This window comes from Aulonocara stuartgranti (assembly GCF_965226115.1).
Source record: "Aulonocara stuartgranti genome assembly, chromosome: 6".
Classification (NCBI taxonomy): Eukaryota; Metazoa; Chordata; class Actinopteri; order Cichliformes; family Cichlidae; genus Aulonocara; species Aulonocara stuartgranti.
The window spans coordinates 13,787,902-13,809,491 of NC_138944.1; the positions used below are offsets into that span (position 1 = coordinate 13,787,902).

Genomic DNA, 21,590 nt, shown 5'->3' on the forward strand with positions numbered 1-21,590 from the left:
TTTCTAGAGAGCAGGCATGCAGACTTATCACATACAGAACATTGAAAAATATCTAACTGACTGAACTGAATTTATTCTTTCCATACCCACTCCTCTTTCCTCTTCATCTTGTGATAGTCCTGGCAGAAGAAATTGCCAGGGGAGATGGTTCACTACAGGTGAACTTGCGCTCCATGCTGTTGGATGGCAGCCTGCAGGAGGTGGCCAGCATCCTGTCTAAAGCCTTGTATGGAGAGCCAATGGTATGATTAATGTATCTATAAATCGCATTCAAAAGTACTGTCAGACTACACATTGGTAGCTAGAAGGGTATTTAAAGTGCAGTGTCTAACATTGCCAATGTTCTACAGTTTTAGAATAATAATAATAATAATAATAATAATAATAATAATAATAATAATACAGGCAATGTTTTTATTGTGGTTTTTGAAGCAGCTGTCAAAAGTTAGATGGTTTTGGTTTCCACTGGCCATTGTTAGATCATACATTGTTTAATTTTTTTTTCTCAACAAATTACATGTATGTTAGTACAGATTTTAAACTTGAATATTCATTTAGATATGATGTGGGATTTTAAATGTTACCGTATATTTTGGATTAGGAATGTAATAGGCACTTTCTATGTGTAATGAAATTGTGAGGGGTTCATGGTCTATATAGAGCAGTGTTAAGCAGAAAGGCAGTTAAACTGTAAAATTTTCTGAGACCTTAAACATTCAGGAAAATCTTCATATAGCGGTGGATAAAGTCACTACCAGGAAGTGCAAATAAGCGATGAATCAAACAAGAGTTTTATTTGGCAAATAATTCACTAAGAAAGTGAATTGCTAAGTACCCTAGCTGTAAGGAAGCCATAAATGCATGAGCCAAAGGCTTATTTGCGCTTTTCGATACTATAATTTGTGACTTGTTGCCAGCAAACTCCAGGTTACATCGCACATACATTTCACATTCCACTGATCTAATATGGAAACCTTTGTAGTGCATACTGTAATGATGATGAAGATCAATTTTGCATGTTATTGTTAAAAAATGACTACTAATAAAAAGGACTAAAGTAGTTGTTTTCTTTCTCAACAGAATGGTATTGTTGCAAAAGACCTGAGCAGATTAAAAATGCTCTTCTCTGAAATAGAGGTACGTGCCTATTGTTCGTCATGCTCCTTTGTTCCAGTCATGTGGTGTTTGGTTTTACAGGGAATTCTTCAATGCTTGTAGATGGAAATAATTAAGATTTGGTTATAGCCAAAGTATCTGTTGTTTATTTGTTCCCGTGCAATATGTTTAATGCCTAAGCTGATTGCATGGAGCTCGAGCTGTTTTTACACATGAACAGAGGATAACCTCAGGAAAGTCAGATCGGAACATTGTCCAAAGTTGCCCTTTCTCACATTTAATGATGGATCCAACAATCTGTGACATTTGCATGCAAATGTGCACCTCCATTGGGTAATGCCTGGAAAAGTTAAGGTCATGCATGTATCTCAAGTTACTAGTTGACATATTAGAAATAATCTACGCACCACCTCCAAGCTCCTCATTCTGCCCCCCTCTCTGTCAGGCTGTAAAAGGAGAGATGGCACCAGAATACACAGATGACCAGGATGAAGGTAAGCAAATGTGTACCATGACAAAAAAAATCACATTAATGTTGTTTTGTTTTTTCCCCTCTGCTTATCTTGACTGGTGGTGCAATATGATTATAAGCTTCTGGCTGAAATGGACCTGTGTGGCACTGTAAATGCCTGAGTGTGTTTTTAAGGATGAAAATACTGTATGGAAAATATGAACGCACATCTTCATTTAAATTATGAAATTCCAGCTCCGATTATGCTTGAGTTTAAAGGCAGATCTTCTTCACAGTTTTAAGTATGTAGGCTGTGATTTGTAGCTGTCCGTCTCTCTCATACATACTGAAGGACAACAGACAAACTTAAAAATAAAAAGAACTGGCAGTGTTTAAAATTAAACATAAATGTCTCTTAATAGAAGACCAGCTTGTTTTTAAAAATTGAAAATTTTAAAAGCTAAACTGCAACAGCCAACAAGGCGACATCCAGCAGTAGCAACAATCCCAGCATCATTTCTCTAGAAATTGTATAATCTAGTTAGCATTAATGGTTACACTTTTCTCAGTCTTACATTGACCACCCTGCTCATATATTGACAGAGGTCCAAGATGGCTGGCGGTTCCGACCACCTCCAAGAGGAGTCACGAGCAGTGAGGAGTACACCCTTTGTAAAAGGTAATGCAAATTGTATGGTTATTTGTAAGAAGTGAGGAATATCTGTAAATTTGTATATCTTTTGATGTGTTACTGGGGTTATAAAAGCAAATGCATGTAACAAATTGTAAGGAAGAATTTATGATTGGTAGGGCATAAATGGGAAGAAAAAGTACTGACTATTAGTTACTAAATAGTGGAAATGAGGTGGGATTATATAAGATTATATATGCTTCTTCCTACTCCTTTTTGAGCGTCAGTTGTAAGTTATTTATAATTATTACTGTTTTGTTCTAATTTTATTTTGCTTTCTTTTTTCTCTTTAGTGTTATACTATTTTAACATGTTCAAAATAAAGATACAGTACAAATACAAATGTATCTCACACTAAATGTTGCAAGGAAAAATATGCCATGACTTACGCTTATGTTTATGCAACTAACGGGCATTTGCTGTCATCACACTGAGACTTCAGAATTTGTGATTGTAGTTAGTTCTGTGAATTTTCATTTTTGAACTCTTTACACCAAAGGGGTCTCCTTTACAAACAATAATATATTTTAGATTTTTGTGGTTGATAATGGTTTGTATAAAATTAACCAAAATTGTACATTGAAGTACAGGAGGGGTGGGATGAGATGGGATGTGCCTTTTTGAGTCTGCACAACTTAAAAGGTAGAGGAGATGGGCACATGAAATTTTTAACTACATTGTGTCACAGTCAATGTACCAACTATTTTTAAATGTTATACTTTTAAACAACCAGCATCACAAAACACACCGAGAAAGCATAATATAAATTGGGAACAAGAACCGTTGAGTATTCTGAAACATTTTATGAAGTAAAACAGTTGCTTGAACTAACATGGACCCACCTGAGCATACTTTTTATTTCCCTTTAGGTACTTGGAGCAGGGCCTGTGTCGGTATGGGGCCCAGTGTACATCAGCTCATTCGCAGGAGGAGCTTATGGAGTGGCAGAAGCGCTATGCTTCACGCCTCATCCGCCTCAAACAACAGCAGGAGAGTAAACACTTCACTGAAAACTACATGGAGACCTTAATAGAGAAGTGGATGAACTCCCTTTCTCCAGAGAAAGTGGTAAGTGACATTGTAGTTCATGCAAACTCAAAAGTGGCACAGTGAGATAAAAGTGAAAACACTGTGCGAACATGAATGTGTTCACTGCTATTTGAAACCATTCTAACATGTGTTCTGATTAAAAGCCTCTGCAATTTCTATATATATCTACTATATAAATCTCTCAAATATAAATATAAATCTCTCAAATTTACTACACATTTCCAGCATAGGTCCTTATTTACATATGCATCCACACAAAAGCTTTGAATATCCTAATGGAGGGTTGTTTTTTTTGTTTGTTTGGGTTTTTGTTTTGTTTTTTTTTTGTTTTTTTGCCCCCATTGGGTATAAACACAGCTATTAACAGATATGTGACCCTCTAGTTCACTTCTTAAGTCTGTTTTATTACGGAAAACACTCAAATACCTCCACTACATTTAAGATATTTTAGAAGAACAATGCATCAAAGATTATGTTTTCTTTAGGAGTGTCAGTGTTGAGCACATACTCACAAGCCTGTAATATTATTTGGCACTCTGTATCTAGCTCTTAATTAATGTGTGCTTACAGTCAGGGATACCTAACTTTTGCTTTCATTAATATTTGATGCGTAAATTAACTTGGCTTGCAAAAATATTGGCTAACCGTTGACCTGTAAATGGTTTATGAATAAATAAGCTGTGATGGTATGTAACTAACCATGGTATTTTATTTCTTCTAGCTAAGTGACTGTTTAGAAGGAGTGAATGTAGAGACCACCTCTAGCCTGTCTGTCACCGTCACCACCAAAAAATCCTCCCACTCCTGGGTCTTCTCCTTGTTGTGCAAGGTAGGATGAAGCATTGAGTGTTTGATCATTTGTCATTGTGGAGGAGGAACATGAGGGCCGTATGTGGTGATGTGTTAAGCACAATGTTAAGTTACATTTTGTTTATTTATCAACATTAATTCATTTTCAGTTGAATGTGACAGTTCTTCCACCATTTGATGTCATTAACAGTTGCACTGGTTACTCTCTGCTCTTTTTTTCCACTCTGTGTGTGTTTAAAAGGACAAAAGAATCACATTGTGTTGTTACAATTATCCCAAAACCCATAGTCTGTGCTCCTTGGATACTTGGTATATTAACCATCTGTTAATTTTGTGAAAGTCCTGATTATCTTCCCATTGCTCTGTACAGCCGCCTAGAAAGCTGTACCGGATTGCTCTCCTCTATGATGCCCACCGACCACACTTCTTCATCACAGGCGTGTCAGCTGGAGAGCGGCTCCAAGGTGTTCCCAAAGGCTGCCAAGAGTGGACTCCAGGGGAGGAGACAGCAGGTGGGTCATAAATTTTATGTTATGTTGTGTTGTGTTGTGTTGTGTTATGGTCAAACATGAGCTATCAGGGGATTTTTATTTTCAAATGTATTTTTCCAGCTTCATAAGGTTTCTGATTCCATTTTGTCTGTATAAATTATATGTGTCAAACTTGTATGTTTCATATAATCAAAAAATGTTAATGTTAGACAAGGATAACCCAAGTAAATACAAAATGCTGATTTTTTTTTTTCTCTTTTCTTTTTAAATGATGATTTTAATTATTTTAAATGATGGTTTCAATTATTAAGGTAAAAATGGCCAACCAAACTCACCTGGTCCTGTGTGGAAAAGTTCCAAGGCGAAAATCACTGCTGACCAAACCCCCCCGTTGCGTTTTTTTTTTTGTTTTTGTTTTTTTCCCCCCCACTCCCTCCTCTCACCAAACCACCAATATAATTTCCTCAGTTGCCTCTTCCCCCTCCTCTTCTACCAGTTGCTCCATCTATGACTTTCCAACAGTCTCGAGTCATGTCGACTGAATCCAGGGAAAAGGGCAAAAAAAAACCAAAAAACGATGTTGTGGGTTTTTTGGGGTTTTTTTTCCTGTTGTTGTTTTAAAAAAATATATTTTCCTCATTGACATGTTTCAAAAATGCTGCTTGTAATTTTCGTGAACGATGCAGTCTCATGAATCGCCAAGTGACAACACTGACCAGCCATTCAGTGGCATGCAGACTTTTGACATCACATTTTTGGATTGTCTTGGATAAATCCAATCTTGGCTATTAGGTGAGAAGGAGAAGGTAGTGCAGGGGAATCCCTTAGTGGTTTTATGGTGATTGGACTATCTGTCTTGAAGACTATAATTTATGCGTCTGCAGAACAGTGTCTCCAGTGGTGTGCAGCTACAGATACCGTGGTGTGCAGCTCAACAGTAAGTTGGACTGGAAGAGCTACATGGAGGCAGTGTACAGTAATCAGGGACAAAGATGGCTTTATTCCCTAAAGATGCTAAGGGCATTCAACATCTGCCAGCCCTTCTTGCGCCGTGTCTACTCTACAGTGGTGGCCAGTGCTCTGTTTTTTTTGATGCGGTCTGCTGGGGAGCAGAGTTGACAAACCTGTAAAGAAGGGTGACTCTATAGTTGGGTGTAAACTTTAGGCAGTCCAGCAGGTGGTGGAGAGAAAAAGACTTTTGAAGTTGGAATCAGTTAAGATCAAGCCTGCATACTTACTCCATGCCCTGCAGGTTATCAATAGTAGAACCTTCAAAAACTGACTGCACCTAAGTGCAAGTCTGAGCACCTCAGGAGGTCCTTTATACCAGCTGCTATGAAGCAGTTTGATGCATAATGATAATATGATTTTTATCCACGTTTGCATATTTGCACATTACTTATTGGCTGTTTTATTTATTTGTATAATGTCAACTTATAGGAATTATTACTATTGTTTTGCTGTTTGTGATTTGTGGTCTTATGGCTGTGTTGAAGCTGCCATGGCAATGTAATTTCTTGTAAAGGATTAATGAAGGATCTTTGAGTGGGCCAGAATTCCTCCAGTGTGATATAAAAGACTCATTTGCAGTTACCGCAAGAGCTTGATTGCCAACAGCCAGTTATTAGCTTTAGATCCCAATTACTTTTCCACATAGTCATTAATTGCATTTTTTTTTTGTTTGTTTGTTGTTGTTTTTTTGGATGCAATACAAAATTTGTTTAGTCTGAAACCTCTGACAAATATGCAAAAATAGAAGGATAAGGAAGGGGGCAAATACTAGCACTGTACATACATTAGTCAATGCCTTGTGTGACAGAGCTACCACAAGATTTCCATATTATATAAACTATTAGTCCTTTTATAGGTATTGACAAGCTTAAACATGGAGAAGTCCAAAAAGTTTCATTTAGATTTTCTAATATTTCAAAACTTCTAAATTAACAAGCAAAAATCATTTCATTTATCTTTGTTTATTTTTATTGACTTCTAAACTTGAATATGCCAAACTGTCTGTTCTTTTAATTATTGTGGTTTAGTAACAGTGCAAATGGACAAATAGTGAAGTTCTTAATCAGAAGAGTACATGTACAAGAAATTGTAAACAAAGTTCCCAGCATTGCTAAATTCCATTAGCTGACTAGCCAGGTTGCACCCCTAGGTCTGTATGGCTCTGAGTTGTTTTTTGTGTTTGCTTGTTGTTGTTTTTTTTCATAGACCAGAGGCTTGCTAGCTGACAACCTCGGGTAAAATTGTGTGTATTGTGTGGGGGATATCTCTGACAGTGAAGATTCAAATATTCAAAAAGTCTGGTTGTTCTTGTTAGCGTGATCACTTTGCTGTGTTTGTGTACTCCTTGGATTCTCAGTCTGCCTCCTTAGGCAACTTTTACCATGCTGTTCTACTTATGTAGTTGTTGTGGGGGCTTTGACCTCCAAAAATATCTATATTTTAAAACATTGGTAGAGACTGTATATCAGTGGTGCATAATATGTATTCCTCGTGTTAAATGTATATATTAAATTTATGTGGTTAGCTCTTTCTTTTTACAGCACAGTGGAGTGCTAGTTCAAATGTACTTAAACGTTTCCTCTTCTCACAGTGGCAGCAGACAATGGCCTGGACCACTGTGTCTACAAGGTTGCAGTGGGTTTCAGCACAGAGATCTTTGGTACCTTCCGACAGACCATTGTTTTTGACTTTGGTTCAGAACCTGTGCTAATGCAGCGGATCATGGTGGATGCTGCCTCTATTGAAGGTATGCTTTAAAACGAGCATCAATGCATAGAAAAGTCTGTTGCCTCTTATTAGTGTGTATATCTGATAAAGTTTTACTTCAGATAGTTTTGTGTTTAAAGATGATACCTGGATAAAAATTTCCAGATTTTTTTTTTTTTTTTTTTAAGTCGCAAAAAAGTAGCAATTAATGCTTTGACCCATTTTGCTGTTCTTTGTTCTCTAGACTTGGAGCACCTGTTGGCAGCCAGACAGCAACTCTTGATGACTGCGAAACGCTGGGACTCATCCTGTAAAACCATTGTTGAATTCAGTCCCAATGAGACGATGGCTGAACTGGAGCGCAGCCTCCTTTCCCGCTATCAGATACCTCTATCAGCTGACCAGCTCTTCACCCAGTCAGTCCTTGACAAGACTCTGACCAAAGACAACTACCAGGCCCGACTGCACGATCTGCTCTACATAGAAGAGATTGCACAGTACAAAGAAGTTAGCAAGTGAGTACATACATATTGAAGGTTTCTTAATTCTGCTGTACAGTGCAAATAAAAAAACATTTATATGAAATTTGAACATAAAACTTTGATTGGAAAGTTTATTTTACACATGAATAAAATCAAATGCGACACAGTATCTAAAAGTACAGAACAGCAAGTTTTATACCATATTATGCACTAATGTTCCCATATATATTACACATGCACTGCCTAAATGTACAAAATATATTAAAAAGAAATGTATATACCAATATAGATTCTTTTTTCTAAATTCTGGGCACTATCAAGTCTTTTGCTATTAAATGGCAAACCACCACAAGGTGTCAGACTTAACCTTTACTATATGCTTGCTCTATGCATGTGTGAGAGGGAGGGTGTGTTTCTCACAGACAGCTTTACTAAAAGTGCTAGTGCCGTTTAATAACGGCTTTGAGGTAGCTGAAAAGAAACTGGTTTACCCTTTGTTTGCCAGCTGAAATAAGCACACTGCTGGTAAGTTGAAACGCAGTGTAAACCCTCATTCAGTGAAACAAGTACAGTAGACCATCCATAGCACACAGGACATAATAGCCATTTAAAACACTGAGTTTCAAGACTGTGTCGTTTGAATAGTGGGTGCCTTTCTGTTGTTATGGCTCATATTCAAAGGGCTTTTAATCTCCAGTATTTTCAAACTCCATATGAATAATCTCTTTGAAGTAATCTGGGTTTTTTTGCCAGGTTCACATGCTTGGGTCATTCAGTTTTATCTGGAGACATTTCTTCAGTTTTGAGAGAGGCACATTCCTTGTACCTGGGAGGCAAAAGACATCAGCTGATTATCTAGAAATAAAAATTGAGCAAATAGAACCAGTGCAGAGTTTTTGCCCTGTTTGATTATCCAGCAAAATAACTAATGTAAAAATCATAAAAATAACCTTCTAAGACTCCGTTTGGTTGTGTAACATCACTGTTTTGCTAATACACTATGTGTCAATTATCTGTCACAAGTTCATCACATAATATTAGTTCTTGTTTCATCATGTCAGAGTCACTCATAAACAATCCAGAACTGAACTTTTTTTCTTTTCCTTTTTCTTTTTCCCAAAAGACCTTGAATTTCAATAAACATGTGCATGGATACATTTTGTGCCAATGTTTTTCGTTCAAGAACCTTCTTGAATGTTTTTTGGTGATGTATTTATTTGGCCTTGTACTCTGATGTTTAGATGGTTTTAAACATCACATAATTATGTGAATATATTGCAAAATTGTATATTCATAAAACAAAACGGGTGAAACAAAACAGTTCCAGTTTTGTTTTCTCTAAATGTTAAATTCACCACAGCATTCATTATGACAATGATATATTTGATTAATATGTTTTTCAGTATAATGGCTTTTGTCATTTTGGGGGGTTTATTTTGTTTTTGCTTTTTAAATGGACTATTCAGGATAAAAGTGTGCAACCCATGTCTATGTTTGTCCCACAGGTTTAACATCAAGGTGAACCTGCAGCTCGTCACTAGCTTTATGCTGACTGGCATTTCTGTTGGAGCAAAGTATGCTCAGAATGGACAGCTTTTTGCACGTTTCAAACTCAACGAAACACTTTCTGAGGTAAGTTGTCTAACTCTAATTTCAGCTACCATACTGCTTTCCACCTTGTTTTTTTGCCGTTTCACTCAGAGTACTACTTAGTGGCACTATATACCAAGAACATCTGTAAGCTAGCTATCTTGAACAGTGATTTCTGTTTTGAACACCAGGACACACTGGCTGGGCGGCTAGTGATGACCAAGGTAAATTCAGTTCTGCTGCTACCTTTGGGCCGTGAAGCGATCAACAGCCAGCCGCCTCCTGGAGTTAAAGAGCGTGTTTATGAGGCTGTGATTGAGGAGAAGACTAAGGATTACATCTTCCTAAGGATCTGCAAGCACTGCTGTGAGGAACTCGGGCTGCAGCCTGACAGAGAACTACAGGTATGGTGAACCACACTTCATGTGCTTAGACATGTGGCATCACCTACATTAAATAAGGTTTGGTGAGGGCTGGTAAATGCTCTCTTATAAAGCATACTTTTTTCCCACATGCAGCCTGAGAACATCATTCTTGTCATGTGGATTTTCTAACCTTGAAAATTTGAATGAAAGGTTCACTGCTTAATTATAGTTTTCGCAAATGATTGCAGAGGTTTCAAGGAAAAATGTGTCTGTGTTGTGCATCCATGTCAACACTGATGGAATTGTTTTGGAAATTTATTTTTGCAATAATGCTATCTTCACCAGCCTCAGCTTGTTATTTTGCTTGTTCCCCCCAAGCCTGAATGTAGTCAGGGGAAACAAGACACTGTGTTAATGGTTATCAAAACAACTCCTCATTCTATCACTGTGGGAGCATAATCTTCTTTTCTTCTGCATATGCTTCTCCTGCCTTCTTATGTGCTACAATTCTATTACCCTGTCTCCTCTGTGGGTTCTTATTCCACACAGCCTTTGAGCTCTTGAATGTCTCTGACTTTCTGTACTCTTGTACTCATTGTTTATTTCATGCTTAAGCTTTCATGTTTTTTTGGGGTTTTTTGGGGGGTTTTTTGGTTGTTTTTTTTGTAAATGGTTTTAGATGTTTTCATTTGGCTAATAAAAAGTGGATATATAGTGCAGCGCAAGCATGTCTTTTCAGACTGTTAATTAGACTTGCTCAGTCATAAGTGTTGCAGGTGGCTTTCTTCCAAGGTTTAGCAATTTTTGAGAGGATTAAGAGAATGGGATACAGTGAATTTTAGTTAAATCTTAGTTTTGAATGGACAAGAATATCCAGCTCCATAGCAACTGCACAGCTTGTGGGCTTGATTTGTTGGTTTAGATGGTCATTTTATCTGAGCACTTGTGTATATTAATATTTAAAATGTTCTCACAGATGCAGACTTTGCAATGTGATGCAATTCATTGCTTGCATAAAATAAATTATTTTAGTAAAAAAAAAAGTAAATTCACATCATGAAAGAGAATCATGAGCACAAGCTTTAAACCAAAAGATGCACACAAATACCTTAATGAATGAATGAATTGAATGGAATTATCTTTATTTTTGTTTTAAAATTTTGTATGATTTCTTGGCATGGATGGATATAGACAATTGTGTTGATAAACAAGCTCTCTGTGTTGTGTCTGCCAGGTGGAGCTCCAGTTCCAGCTGAACAGACTGCCACTCTGTGAGATGCATTATGCCCTGGATCGCATCAAAGATAATACTATCCTTTTCCCTGATGTTAGCCTTGTCCCTACTATCCCCTGGAGTCCCAACAGGTGTGTACTCCACCATGTACACAATGTCACACACATAAGAACACACTTGATGCATTCATTTTTATGATAATGCATTGATTGTTAAGGCACTAAAATTAAATCAGTGGGAACTCAGAGACACAAAAGTTACATATAAATAATAAATAATTGGGATCAAAGGAAATTTTACTTTGTACACATGGCATGCTGCTTTATGTTGCTTTTATACTGAGGATATGACTGGCAGATATTTGATATAGTAAAGGCTGCATCTACTTTTAAAAGTAGATGTTTAAACGTTTACGTTTAAAAGTGAGGGAAGATATTTGCATGCAGCTTTTGCTTTCAGATGCAACTAATCCTAAACACATTTATTATAACTCTTTTAATACGTCCACATCCTTATAGTTTGACAGATACTCTCACAGAGGGGTCACCACACCAAATCAAAAGTTAAATGAAGACTTCTCCTACTTTTAGCAATTTGGAAATGCTCACAGCTGCCTAAGCTTTAAATTTCTCTGGTGACAGGTGAGGGAAGTGAGACAGTAATCTTTATTGACAAGAGCAAAAGTCAAATATAATCCCTGTGGTTGTCATAGCTGCTGCTTTATCTGAGCTCCATAATAGGATTCGTGTGGATTTTTGTTTTAATTGGAATTTGGATAAACGTGGGTTTTTGATTAAAGAAGGAGCAAGAGGTGAATTTGGCTTTAGTTTAAAAGCACACTTTCTTTATGGTAGGTATTTGTGTTTTAAACATTTGCCTAAACTGTGGAATTACCGGGATTTTTGCATTGATTACTCAAACGTATGGCCTGACGTTTATGTGAGTCCCGTTATAGACAGTCACAATCTGGCTTAACTAATAACTAACAGTAATTTAGAATTTAGAAGTCTCTGTACTAATGAGTTCATTAAGCACTACTTGCAGCCAGGCATTTAAGTTAACGAGCTCATATTAGACGTTGATGTGGCAGCTCTTTCCTTATTTAAGGAAGGCATCGTATGAATTTTGGTGAAGTCTACTATATTCAAAAAGATTTATTGGTGTGAGCCATGCCTTCAAGAAAAACAACTTTCAAAGAAACTTCACAGGATGCTATAGCATGATCAAACTGTTCAATCAAGATGAAACTATAACAGTTTATTTCTGAGTAGTTATTAAAAACATCTAATGGAGGTGCTAGAGAAGGTTCTGCAAGTCGGATAGTTTAAGGCTTCACTCAGTCAGTTACTTACAGGGATTACTTGGTGTATTCATTTTAGATTTTGATACATACAACTGTGTATTATCAGTTTAGACAAATTGGTTTTTTGGGGTTTTTTTTTTTTTTAATTCATAGAAACTTAGACATTTTATGCATAATCTGTTCAGAAATTCATTCAAGTAAAGTGGTTCTGATTCTTATCTTTTAACTCAAAGTGTCAATAAACCCATAATAGTGTATTAGTGGTGCATTTAAACCTGATTTTTTTGTTGTTGTTTTTTTGTTTGTTTGTTTGTTTTTTGTTTGTGCATCTTACCCTAACCTCTTGCTAACTTTAGTTAGTTTTGGTAAGAGTTTATAGGACTAAATGCAGACTTTGGTGTGTAGTAAAGGTTGGGTGATATCTAAAATTTTTCCAACCGACATTCATCAGTCCAATAAATGATGATAGGCAATAAGTTTACGGATGTGAAGCAAAAAGAGCCGTCAGGAGCTAAAATTAAACCTTAGACTAAAACGTTAGGACAGGCTTTTCCCCGCAGCACGCCGTGTAATAAATACTCAAAGAAAACGCTACAACTTATGTCTAAAAATGTATAGTGTCATGCATCGGTTAAAACATTCGACTCCAGGTACATGACGCCCAGCTGGAAACACTTCACGCAAGTCGAGCTGCCCGAGATTCACAGAATTTACAGAAAATGTTAAATTTTTGTGATTTATATCGTTATCGGGACGATAGATGTCTTATATCGGGATATGAGATTTTGGTCATATCGCACAGCCCTAGGAAAGGGCCATCCTAGAACTAATCCCACAAAGTTGGAAGCATGAAATTATCCAAAATGTCTTTGTATTCTTGAAGCATAAGGACTTTCTTTTACTGGAACTATTGGGGTTAAGCCCGATTCCTGATAACAACTCCACACCATAAACCGCCCTACACCATATTTTACACTTGGCAAAGTGCGATCAGACAAGTACTGTTCTTCTGGCAACCGCCAAACCCAGACCCGTTTACTAGATTACCAGACGTTGAGTGTGATTCTTCACTCCAGAAAATGTCTTCACTTCTCTAGAGTCCAATGGCGCTGTGTTTTATAAAACCACATCAAAACTTTGCTTTGTGCTTGATTATTTTAGGGTCGCTGCTCATCAGCCATTCCATGAAGCTCTCTGCACAGTTGAGCTTAAGAACCAAATCAAAGAATTTCAGTGAAAGAGCCTTGACTTGGTCTTAAAATTTCTTTCCATTACAAATTGCTTACCTTTAATAAGTCAGATGTTTTGGTTTATAATAAATGGTCTGCTTTGACTGTCAGCGATTGGCATGTCCTAATTATTTATATCAAGGTAAGGTATGAAGGAAACAAAACAAAATGCTTGTATAGAAAGTCTTGTTGGGATTCAAGAGTTGAAGCTGTTTGTAACTTGTAGAATATTCCTTAATGTTATGCATCCCTTTTTGTTACGCACACACACTTGTGCAAATGCTGAGATTTCTCTCATTCCCCCAATTACAGCATCTCTCAGCTGGAGTTCAATCAATTGACTCTGGGGGATTCACAGCTTTTGACGATGCAGTCACCATAATGATGATAGTGATGCATGGAGACATGCACGCATGCTGCATTTACAGTAATTCACAAGTATCAAATCAGATGTGAATCATTTTCTCCTACCTTTCTGTCTTGTTTAGCACACAAATTACAACTGCTTAGTTGTGAATATTTACTGGTCATCCTAAAAGTTATGTTTGTTGCACATTCATAGAAATGCATTCAGACACGTTCCGTACCATGTTTCCTCTGGAGAGCTAGTTTCATGCAGTTGTGAAACTTGCATGATATATGACTTAATTTGACCTGGCCATCAGACACATTGGCATGTCTTAGTTTGTCTAATGAGTCAACTTCATAACACAACACAAATTGATCAAAAAGAGAAATGTGCAGGGTGTTTAGTTTTTCCTTTTTAAACTTGTAACTGTCCTCCTGAGACCCAGCCTATTCATTATGTCGTCTGTAGTGGACAAAAACAGTTAAACTGAAAGATACTACTTTTTTTTTTCTCCCTCCATTCTCAGTAGGATATGGGCAAACATTGGGTCACCTGCACATAACAACTAGATGAGGTTTTATGATATCCCATTCTTAATCCATAGATATTAGCATGGAATTTATCTCCATTTGCAGCAATAACTGCTTCTGAGTTGGCTCTCAAAATTTTGGAATTTGTCTGTGTGAATTATTGACCATTCATCCAGAAACCCCTTTGTGAAGTCAGACACTAATGCTTGACAAGAAGCCCAGGCTCACAATTTTGTTCCTAGTTTACCCTAACAGTGTTTGGTAGGGTTGAGTTCTGCACTTTTTGCACAAGTCAGTCAAGCTCCTTCACACCAGACTGGTCTAGCCGTGCCTTATGGACCTTAATTTGTGCACTAGGGCACAGTCATGATGAAACGTAAAAGACCCTTCAATAAAATGAATCATTATCAATTCCCTTCAATGGAACTGATGGGCCCAGGCCAGCCACCCCCCCCCCCCCCCCCCCCCCCCACCCCCAACAAAACATAACCACATAGAATTATCCCCTCTCTGCCAAACTTTATAGTTTGGTGAAGGTGATGTGGAGATAACAGTCCCAGACTGCTAGCTGAAGTTGCGATGGAGTGCTTTACACTTTTTGGTGCTTTGTATTGTTCTTGGTGATGTAAGACTTGAATGCAGCTGCTTGTCCATGAAAATATCATGAAGGTTCTGGTATCCAATTACAATACCACACTCAAAATTCATTGTGCTCTTTGGAATGACCCATACTTTCCCAAATGTTTGTAAAGGCAGGCCTGGTGTTTCATTTTTTGTTTTGACACAGCTGTAGCAGTGAGACTGAAAACATTTAAACCCACATTTCTTACCCCCTTTCTCATCTGCCCCTCATCTTCCATTCGATCTTTTTATATTATTTTTAGTGGGACATAGACAAAATAATTACATGGGCATACTGCCTTTTTATATTCAAAAGTAATCTTTGTTTATAGTGCAGTATTTTACTTGAATGCTTGAGTTTGAAATGTTTTATAATAACAGTTGATTTGGTCATCAAAAAATGCCTCCATCCTCTTTCCGCCCTCAGGCAGTGGGATGAGCAGTTGGATCCTCGTCTGAATGCCAAACAGAAAGAGGCCATCCTGGCCATCACCACACCCATCTCTATCCCTTTGCCCCCCATTCTTATCATTGGGCCCTATGGTACCGGCAAGACCTTCACCCTGGCACAGGCTGTAAAGCACATCCTCCGCCAAGACCACAGCAGGTTTGCGATCATTTTCTTTTCTTTTCTGTTTGTGGTTTGTGATCGTTTGATCTTCTTCTCTGTTTGTTTGCATGTTAATTTTTTAAGATACATTGAATTATTTTTAACAGATAGGATTCCGCCCACCCCAGATCCCTGATATACTCTCAGCTTCTTTTGTATTTGTGAATGAATGTTTATGAAGTTCTAAATGTAATGTTTACAATGATAGATGGAGCACTTTTTTTTGTTTCAAACTGTAGTTGTGAAGTGCCAAGTAGATAGTCGCTAGTTTTCAATAACATTTGACTTACATTAACTAAATGATTCATAACTAATAACATAAGGTATTACATTGGTTGCCATACCAGCAGTAACCGCCTGATGATTGAGTAGTAAACTGTAAAAAGCCCAAGTACTGCATTTTACATATAAAGTCAAGTTTTGTAATACTTAAAGCTAAGATAAGGAGGCTATAATTTGAATAACACAGCAGGACTGTATTTTTACTCCACTTTCACTGTGAAATTATAGAAATACTATCACATCTGTCAGTAAAATTAACCTAAGACGAATGGTGCATAATTAAAGGCACAGCTAAATGAATATACAAATGAATAAAATATCTTTTTTTGTATTTGGTACAGCAGAGCAATTTATAAAAGCAGGCACTGGTGTAATTTACAAAATTGCAAACTAAATGATGTTTTAACAATGAAATATGAGAACTTTTTTTCCCTACATCTTACGTTTAATCTTTGTTTTGTTTTTTTGTCATTGAGTAAGTTTCCTCTGCTTCATCACTGGTTAAAAGACAAACTTGATAAACATTAGTGAAATATTACAAATAAATGGTTTCAATCACCATCATATAAATATAGTCAGCAACCTTGATCTCACAAGCAATCGTTTTTGCAGATTACTGATACTCCCTGCTATGTATCATAAAGTGTCAATGGGGTATTTGTAGGGAAATTTGAAAGGGAAATGTGGATGTGAATCAAGTTAATATCACTTATAAATGCAGTAGGGGAGCTCAGTCAAAAGAAATGACAGATGTATCCTGGGGCTGGGCTGTGCAGTGGCCGCCGTTTTCGTTTCAGTGGCAGTCACTGCCTTGGGTTTGACCTTTTTAAAGTTGAGAAATCACAGTGCTATAAAGTGTCAAACTGTGGTGTGTGTCTGTGCGTGTGTTGGAGCCTGTGTTGTGCTGTGTAGTTGTCTATGGTTTGTATTGTCTAGGCCATATCACTTGAAGACAAACTCTGCTGGTCATTTGGACAAATTTGTGTCAATGTGTGGTTGATGCACATGGTTAGTCTGATTGCAACACATTTTCAGGGCCAGAATGGAAGTGCGTGCCAACTATATTGTGATCAATCAAGCTATGTCACTTCAGTGGCCCACACAGTGTTGTATAACAACAAAACAGTGTATGATTTTCTTCCATTGGCATTTTTCATCATTAGTAAGCTCCCTCCCTGTGTAGATACCCACAGGAAACTTTGCAATTTCCCGTGTTAGAAGCAAACCGATGTAGCACAAGCACATAAATGGTTCCCTGGTCTTTATAAAAAATGAATGTAATATCTCGGACAGTGTCCCCTAACAAAAGTTACCATTTTGGTTTTTAATAAGAAAGACCAGGATGTGTATGTGTAATGCAAGAGAGAAAACAGCCTTGGAAAATGTGTAGCAATATAATATTCATTCCTCAATTCACTCTGAATACATTTAATATTCTGTGGTTAAGATGAATTATAGATATTTTAAAAGCTATGACAAGGGGAGGTGAGCCCATGGATTAGTGCTTCTGGCTCACCATATTTTTAAAAACGTTAACAAGACCGTATATCGACCCTGGTCAGGTGTGCTCAAGATGTGAATTACCGTATTTAATATTGGAAGCTTTCTCTGTACATCTTTAGCTGTGATGCTGCATGAATGTTTAAAAGTGTAATTATGAACAGGAGTTGTTACTGCTGTCAGGGTGAACAGCTCTGGGTTTGCTGTCCCGGATACTAATATCAGTTTACTTTTTAAGGTTTCTACTGAAAATAGAATGGTATAGAGATGAAATAAATCCCTTTTCTTTATTCCTTATATTTCTGTATTTGTATAGCATTAGTGAATGCAGTTTAATCATGAAATATTATAGATAAGGTATAGATATACAAAAATAATGTTATACTATGTTTTTGGGAAAGCCAAGTGCTATTAATCAAAATGAACTGATAGGATTCACAACCACTGTTTTGTTATTTAAAAAAAAAAAAACCATGCAACTTCATTATAAACTTTTTATTAAAAAACTTATGAAGTGAAACCATTTCTTAAGGTAGTTTATGTGCCACTGTACCCTGGTAATAATTTATTCTTGCTGCTGGTTTTGGAAGATATCGATACAGTGTTTCAGCAACTGCGTATGATGATTCATGCCTACAGTTGTTTGTCTTTTGTCTCTACAGGGTCCTGATCTGCACCCACTCCAACAGTGCGGCTGACCTTTACATTAAGGACTACCTTCATCCTTATTTTGAAGCAGGCAATCAGCATGCCAGACCTCTCAGGTAAAGAAACACGCCTACGGAACAAGAGATGGCTGAGGGGCAAAACAAGCTTCTCGTTTTGTTTTGTAGCATGTAGTATGTACAGTAGATAAAACGTGCTGTAGTGCCCCGGGGGGAGCATTATATATTGGATTTTAAAGTGTTTAAGTCTCTTTGCAATTTTATGTTGTAAAATAATACCACATAAGCTAGTGTTTGTAGATGCTGAGAAAAACCTGTCAGGTACAGGTGTTCATCTTCTTGGTAAATAAATAAAAACAGTTTTAGTAATGTATTACACATCTCTGTAGTTTACATACTTTGGGTTGGGTGTTTTTTTACAGAAGTGATAAGTGTTTCTAAAATGACTGGTATTTCTACCTTTTGCCCTATATGTCAGCAAAGACCATTCTAGCTGGATAGCATCAATAAAAACTCAACTAGACATTAACTAGATGAATGTTATTGGGCACATAGTCAGAGTTATACATCCATGTACGTGGGTTGTTTTGTTTTTTTCTGCCCTGCAGTGGTAACAAGCAGACGTTTGTTGACTTGAGGGATTTGACCTCATGAACATTCCGGCTTTTCGAACTACTCCTTAAGACAGCAGATATACACTCAAAGATACTGACAGCTTCCTTATACTGCATCATTGACTTCTAATCACATTTCAGCAGTGCCAGAAGTCACCAAAGACATGGAATCAGTGTGTTCCTTGACCAGGCTGGGGTTAGGCTGTGTGTTTGTGTTTTCACACACAAGCCTGGAGACCATATGGGCAATCAAATGACTTGTTTCACATGAGCAGTCGGTCTGATTTCTAGAGCTTCCAGTGTAATTCCTCCATAAGCATTGGAGCCTCCTCCTCTTGGGTCCACTTGTCTGCTTTGAGTGAACTCAGTCAATACAGAAGTTATTTGAATATTTAGGGGCAGAGTTGAAAGTGCACCACTGCAGAAAGTATGTCCAAAGGGTCTGCTCTTGGCAGCCTTCTGTGTGGATAAGATTGCGCTCAGTCTGAGGTGCACATCAGATATCATGTGCAGTCATGCATTTTTACAAGCATTTCCAGTCTATCTGCTTTTAAGTGAGACAAAACATATAAAATTAAATGAAAATTAACAGTTTCATTCACACTGAGACTTGAGTATTTGCTTTTTGTGATTGTAACTCTTGATCTTTCTGCTTTCTTTGCTCACTCCAGGGTATACTTCAGGAACCGCTGGGTGAAGACGGTCCACCCAGTGGTCCAGCAGTACTGTCTCATCTCCAGCACACACATCACTTTCCAGATGCCCACAAGGGAGGACATCCTCAGGCACCGCGTGGTGGTGGTCACCCTCAGCACCTCCCAGTACCTCTGCCAGCTTGACTTGGAGCCTGGTAAGTCGTATGAAAACAAACAAACAAAAAAAACCATTAAGTCACGCTGACCTATTGGTTGAGGCAGCCATTGTTCTCAGCAGCTTTTATTTGGCATACCAGTATTTGCACTTGGATTAAACTTGCCAGCCAGAGTAGCTGACACATTATATATCAGACATACATGCTGAATGAATGCTGAAGTGTGGTTTGTGTGTGAGATGGGGCTTAATTTAACTCAGGATTGTTCTTGTTTTTTGCATTGCTGATTAAATAATTGAGGCTGAGTGTTAGATTTGTATCGGGAGAACGGACGAGAGCAACTGGGGCCAAGCGAAGGAACGGCGTTTGTCCGGTTCTCTCCCGTGCACGAGTACCATGAAGAAGTTTGCCTACTTGCGTCTTGCTTGCAGTGTAATTATATTGTCTTAACGTTCCAGCGGATGGGTTCAAGATACAAACCCATCATTGAGAAACGGTAAAAAACGACAACAACAAAAAATTGCTCGAATTCCCAGAATGGTTAAACCATAATTTCAGCAATTTAATAAATGAGTTTTCTAGTATGTTCTAAAATGTCTTGCAGCACGTGAGCATGCGTGTGCACACTTTTTTTAAAGGCTTGTAAATGTATGCAAACAGAACACAGTCACTCTCATTTCCTGTTCTTTGGTCATCCCCACTGACTCTGACAACCATTGCTGGTAGGGGCCCACCATTTATAGAGGGTTGGAACTCATTTAAGTTATGTAAAAGACATGGAAAACAAACCAATTTGTCAGTGCAGGCTAATAACCGACACTAATGTGTCAGCGGAGGGGGCTTTGTCGGTTGCTTGGAAACACCATCTGCCTGTTTCTAATGTACTTTACATCATTAGCCCTCCTCCCCACGTTTCATCTGTCCTGTTCTCCTGTTGGTTGATGGTGATGAAAATCTCCAGGAAACGAGACACTTGGGAGCCAGCAAGTCTTCTAAGTAGCGATAACAAATCTCGCACCCAAAACACAGGTCCCCCGAAAGATGATGTTTAGGCTTTTATGTTTGGCTTGATGACTTTGCTTTTTTTTTCATGGTCTAGGTATGGGATTTGGCATGTAGACATTGTGCATGTATTGTTTAGCATGCCTTTATATATCTTAACAAATTTTTGTTATTATGATATGCAAAAATCCCATTCCCAGCAAAAACAGACATTCTTTGCTTCTACTAATTTGTGCAGCCCTCACAGCATGTTTTTGCCTGGATGCATTACTTTTCTCTACTGTGCAAAGTTCTATATACAGTTAGGCCCATAACTAACTGAAGTTGGATTTGTATTTCTTTTTCTTGCAACTTTCCTTCTGTGATTTAAAATCCACCACCCAAGTGGATTGTAAATCAAACCACTGATGTGCTTGAAGGGCAGACATTCAACAAAAGTATTGCATTAACCATTCAGCAATTACAACTATTATTTATACACATTCCTCAAGTTTCAGATGCAAAGAAACGATGGACAATCTAGCATAATTTTAAATATAGGGGGTATTTTAGTAATTGGTGGCAAAAGCCTTTGCAGTCAATGACTGACTGAAGTTCATGGATGTCAGGAAATGCTGTTTCCCCTTCCTTGAGCTCACACTATGCCACAACACATTCAAGTAGATGATCAGAAACTGTCCTTCTGATGGGGGAGTTCCACACAGCTTTCAGAGCTTCGTTACAAAGCTTGTGTTGTAGGTTTAGTTACGCACTCCAAGACCCTTTCACACTTGCACACTTTTCAAATCACTTTTACAGTGTGAAAAGAGCCAAAAAAAAAAAAAAAAGACTAAAAGGGAGAATGTGCGAGACTGGGCGTGTGAGTAGAAGAAATTGTCATTTATTATTGAAGAGTAATCTCTCTACCAAATAATTTCTGCAGTTCTGTGCCTCTGATCTCTTTCACCTCTCCTTATTACCCTACTCTCCTTCTTTCCCTTACTACGGTTTTGTGCAAATTCAAAAACTTCAATTATTAGCCCAGAGACTGATGGCTGCAACAAATGAATTTGTGAATAATTTCTCTGAGGCATTTC

At 37.7% G+C, this 21,590-nt stretch overlaps 1 protein-coding gene across 2 annotated transcripts in view; it reads left to right on the plus strand.

Annotated features, from left to right (window-relative positions):
* Positions 1 to 21,590, plus strand: part of helz (helicase with zinc finger) — a 52,049-nt gene that overhangs the window by 5,490 nt on the left and 24,969 nt on the right. For both annotated transcript variants that reach the window (XM_082535998.1, XM_082535997.1), the window contains 15 exons: positions 118 to 242; positions 1,081 to 1,137; positions 1,562 to 1,610; positions 2,171 to 2,246; positions 3,128 to 3,326; positions 4,030 to 4,137; positions 4,489 to 4,630; positions 7,212 to 7,367; positions 7,572 to 7,842; positions 9,315 to 9,441; positions 9,591 to 9,803; positions 10,999 to 11,129; positions 15,458 to 15,637; positions 18,085 to 18,186; positions 19,373 to 19,551. In XM_082535998.1, coding sequence (XP_082392124.1) covers positions 118 to 242; positions 1,081 to 1,137; positions 1,562 to 1,610; positions 2,171 to 2,246; positions 3,128 to 3,326; positions 4,030 to 4,137; positions 4,489 to 4,630; positions 7,212 to 7,367; positions 7,572 to 7,842; positions 9,315 to 9,441; positions 9,591 to 9,803; positions 10,999 to 11,129; positions 15,458 to 15,637; positions 18,085 to 18,186; positions 19,373 to 19,551 — 2,115 coding nt within the window. The remainder of the gene's footprint in view (positions 1 to 117; positions 243 to 1,080; positions 1,138 to 1,561; positions 1,611 to 2,170; positions 2,247 to 3,127; positions 3,327 to 4,029; positions 4,138 to 4,488; positions 4,631 to 7,211; positions 7,368 to 7,571; positions 7,843 to 9,314; positions 9,442 to 9,590; positions 9,804 to 10,998; positions 11,130 to 15,457; positions 15,638 to 18,084; positions 18,187 to 19,372; positions 19,552 to 21,590) is intronic.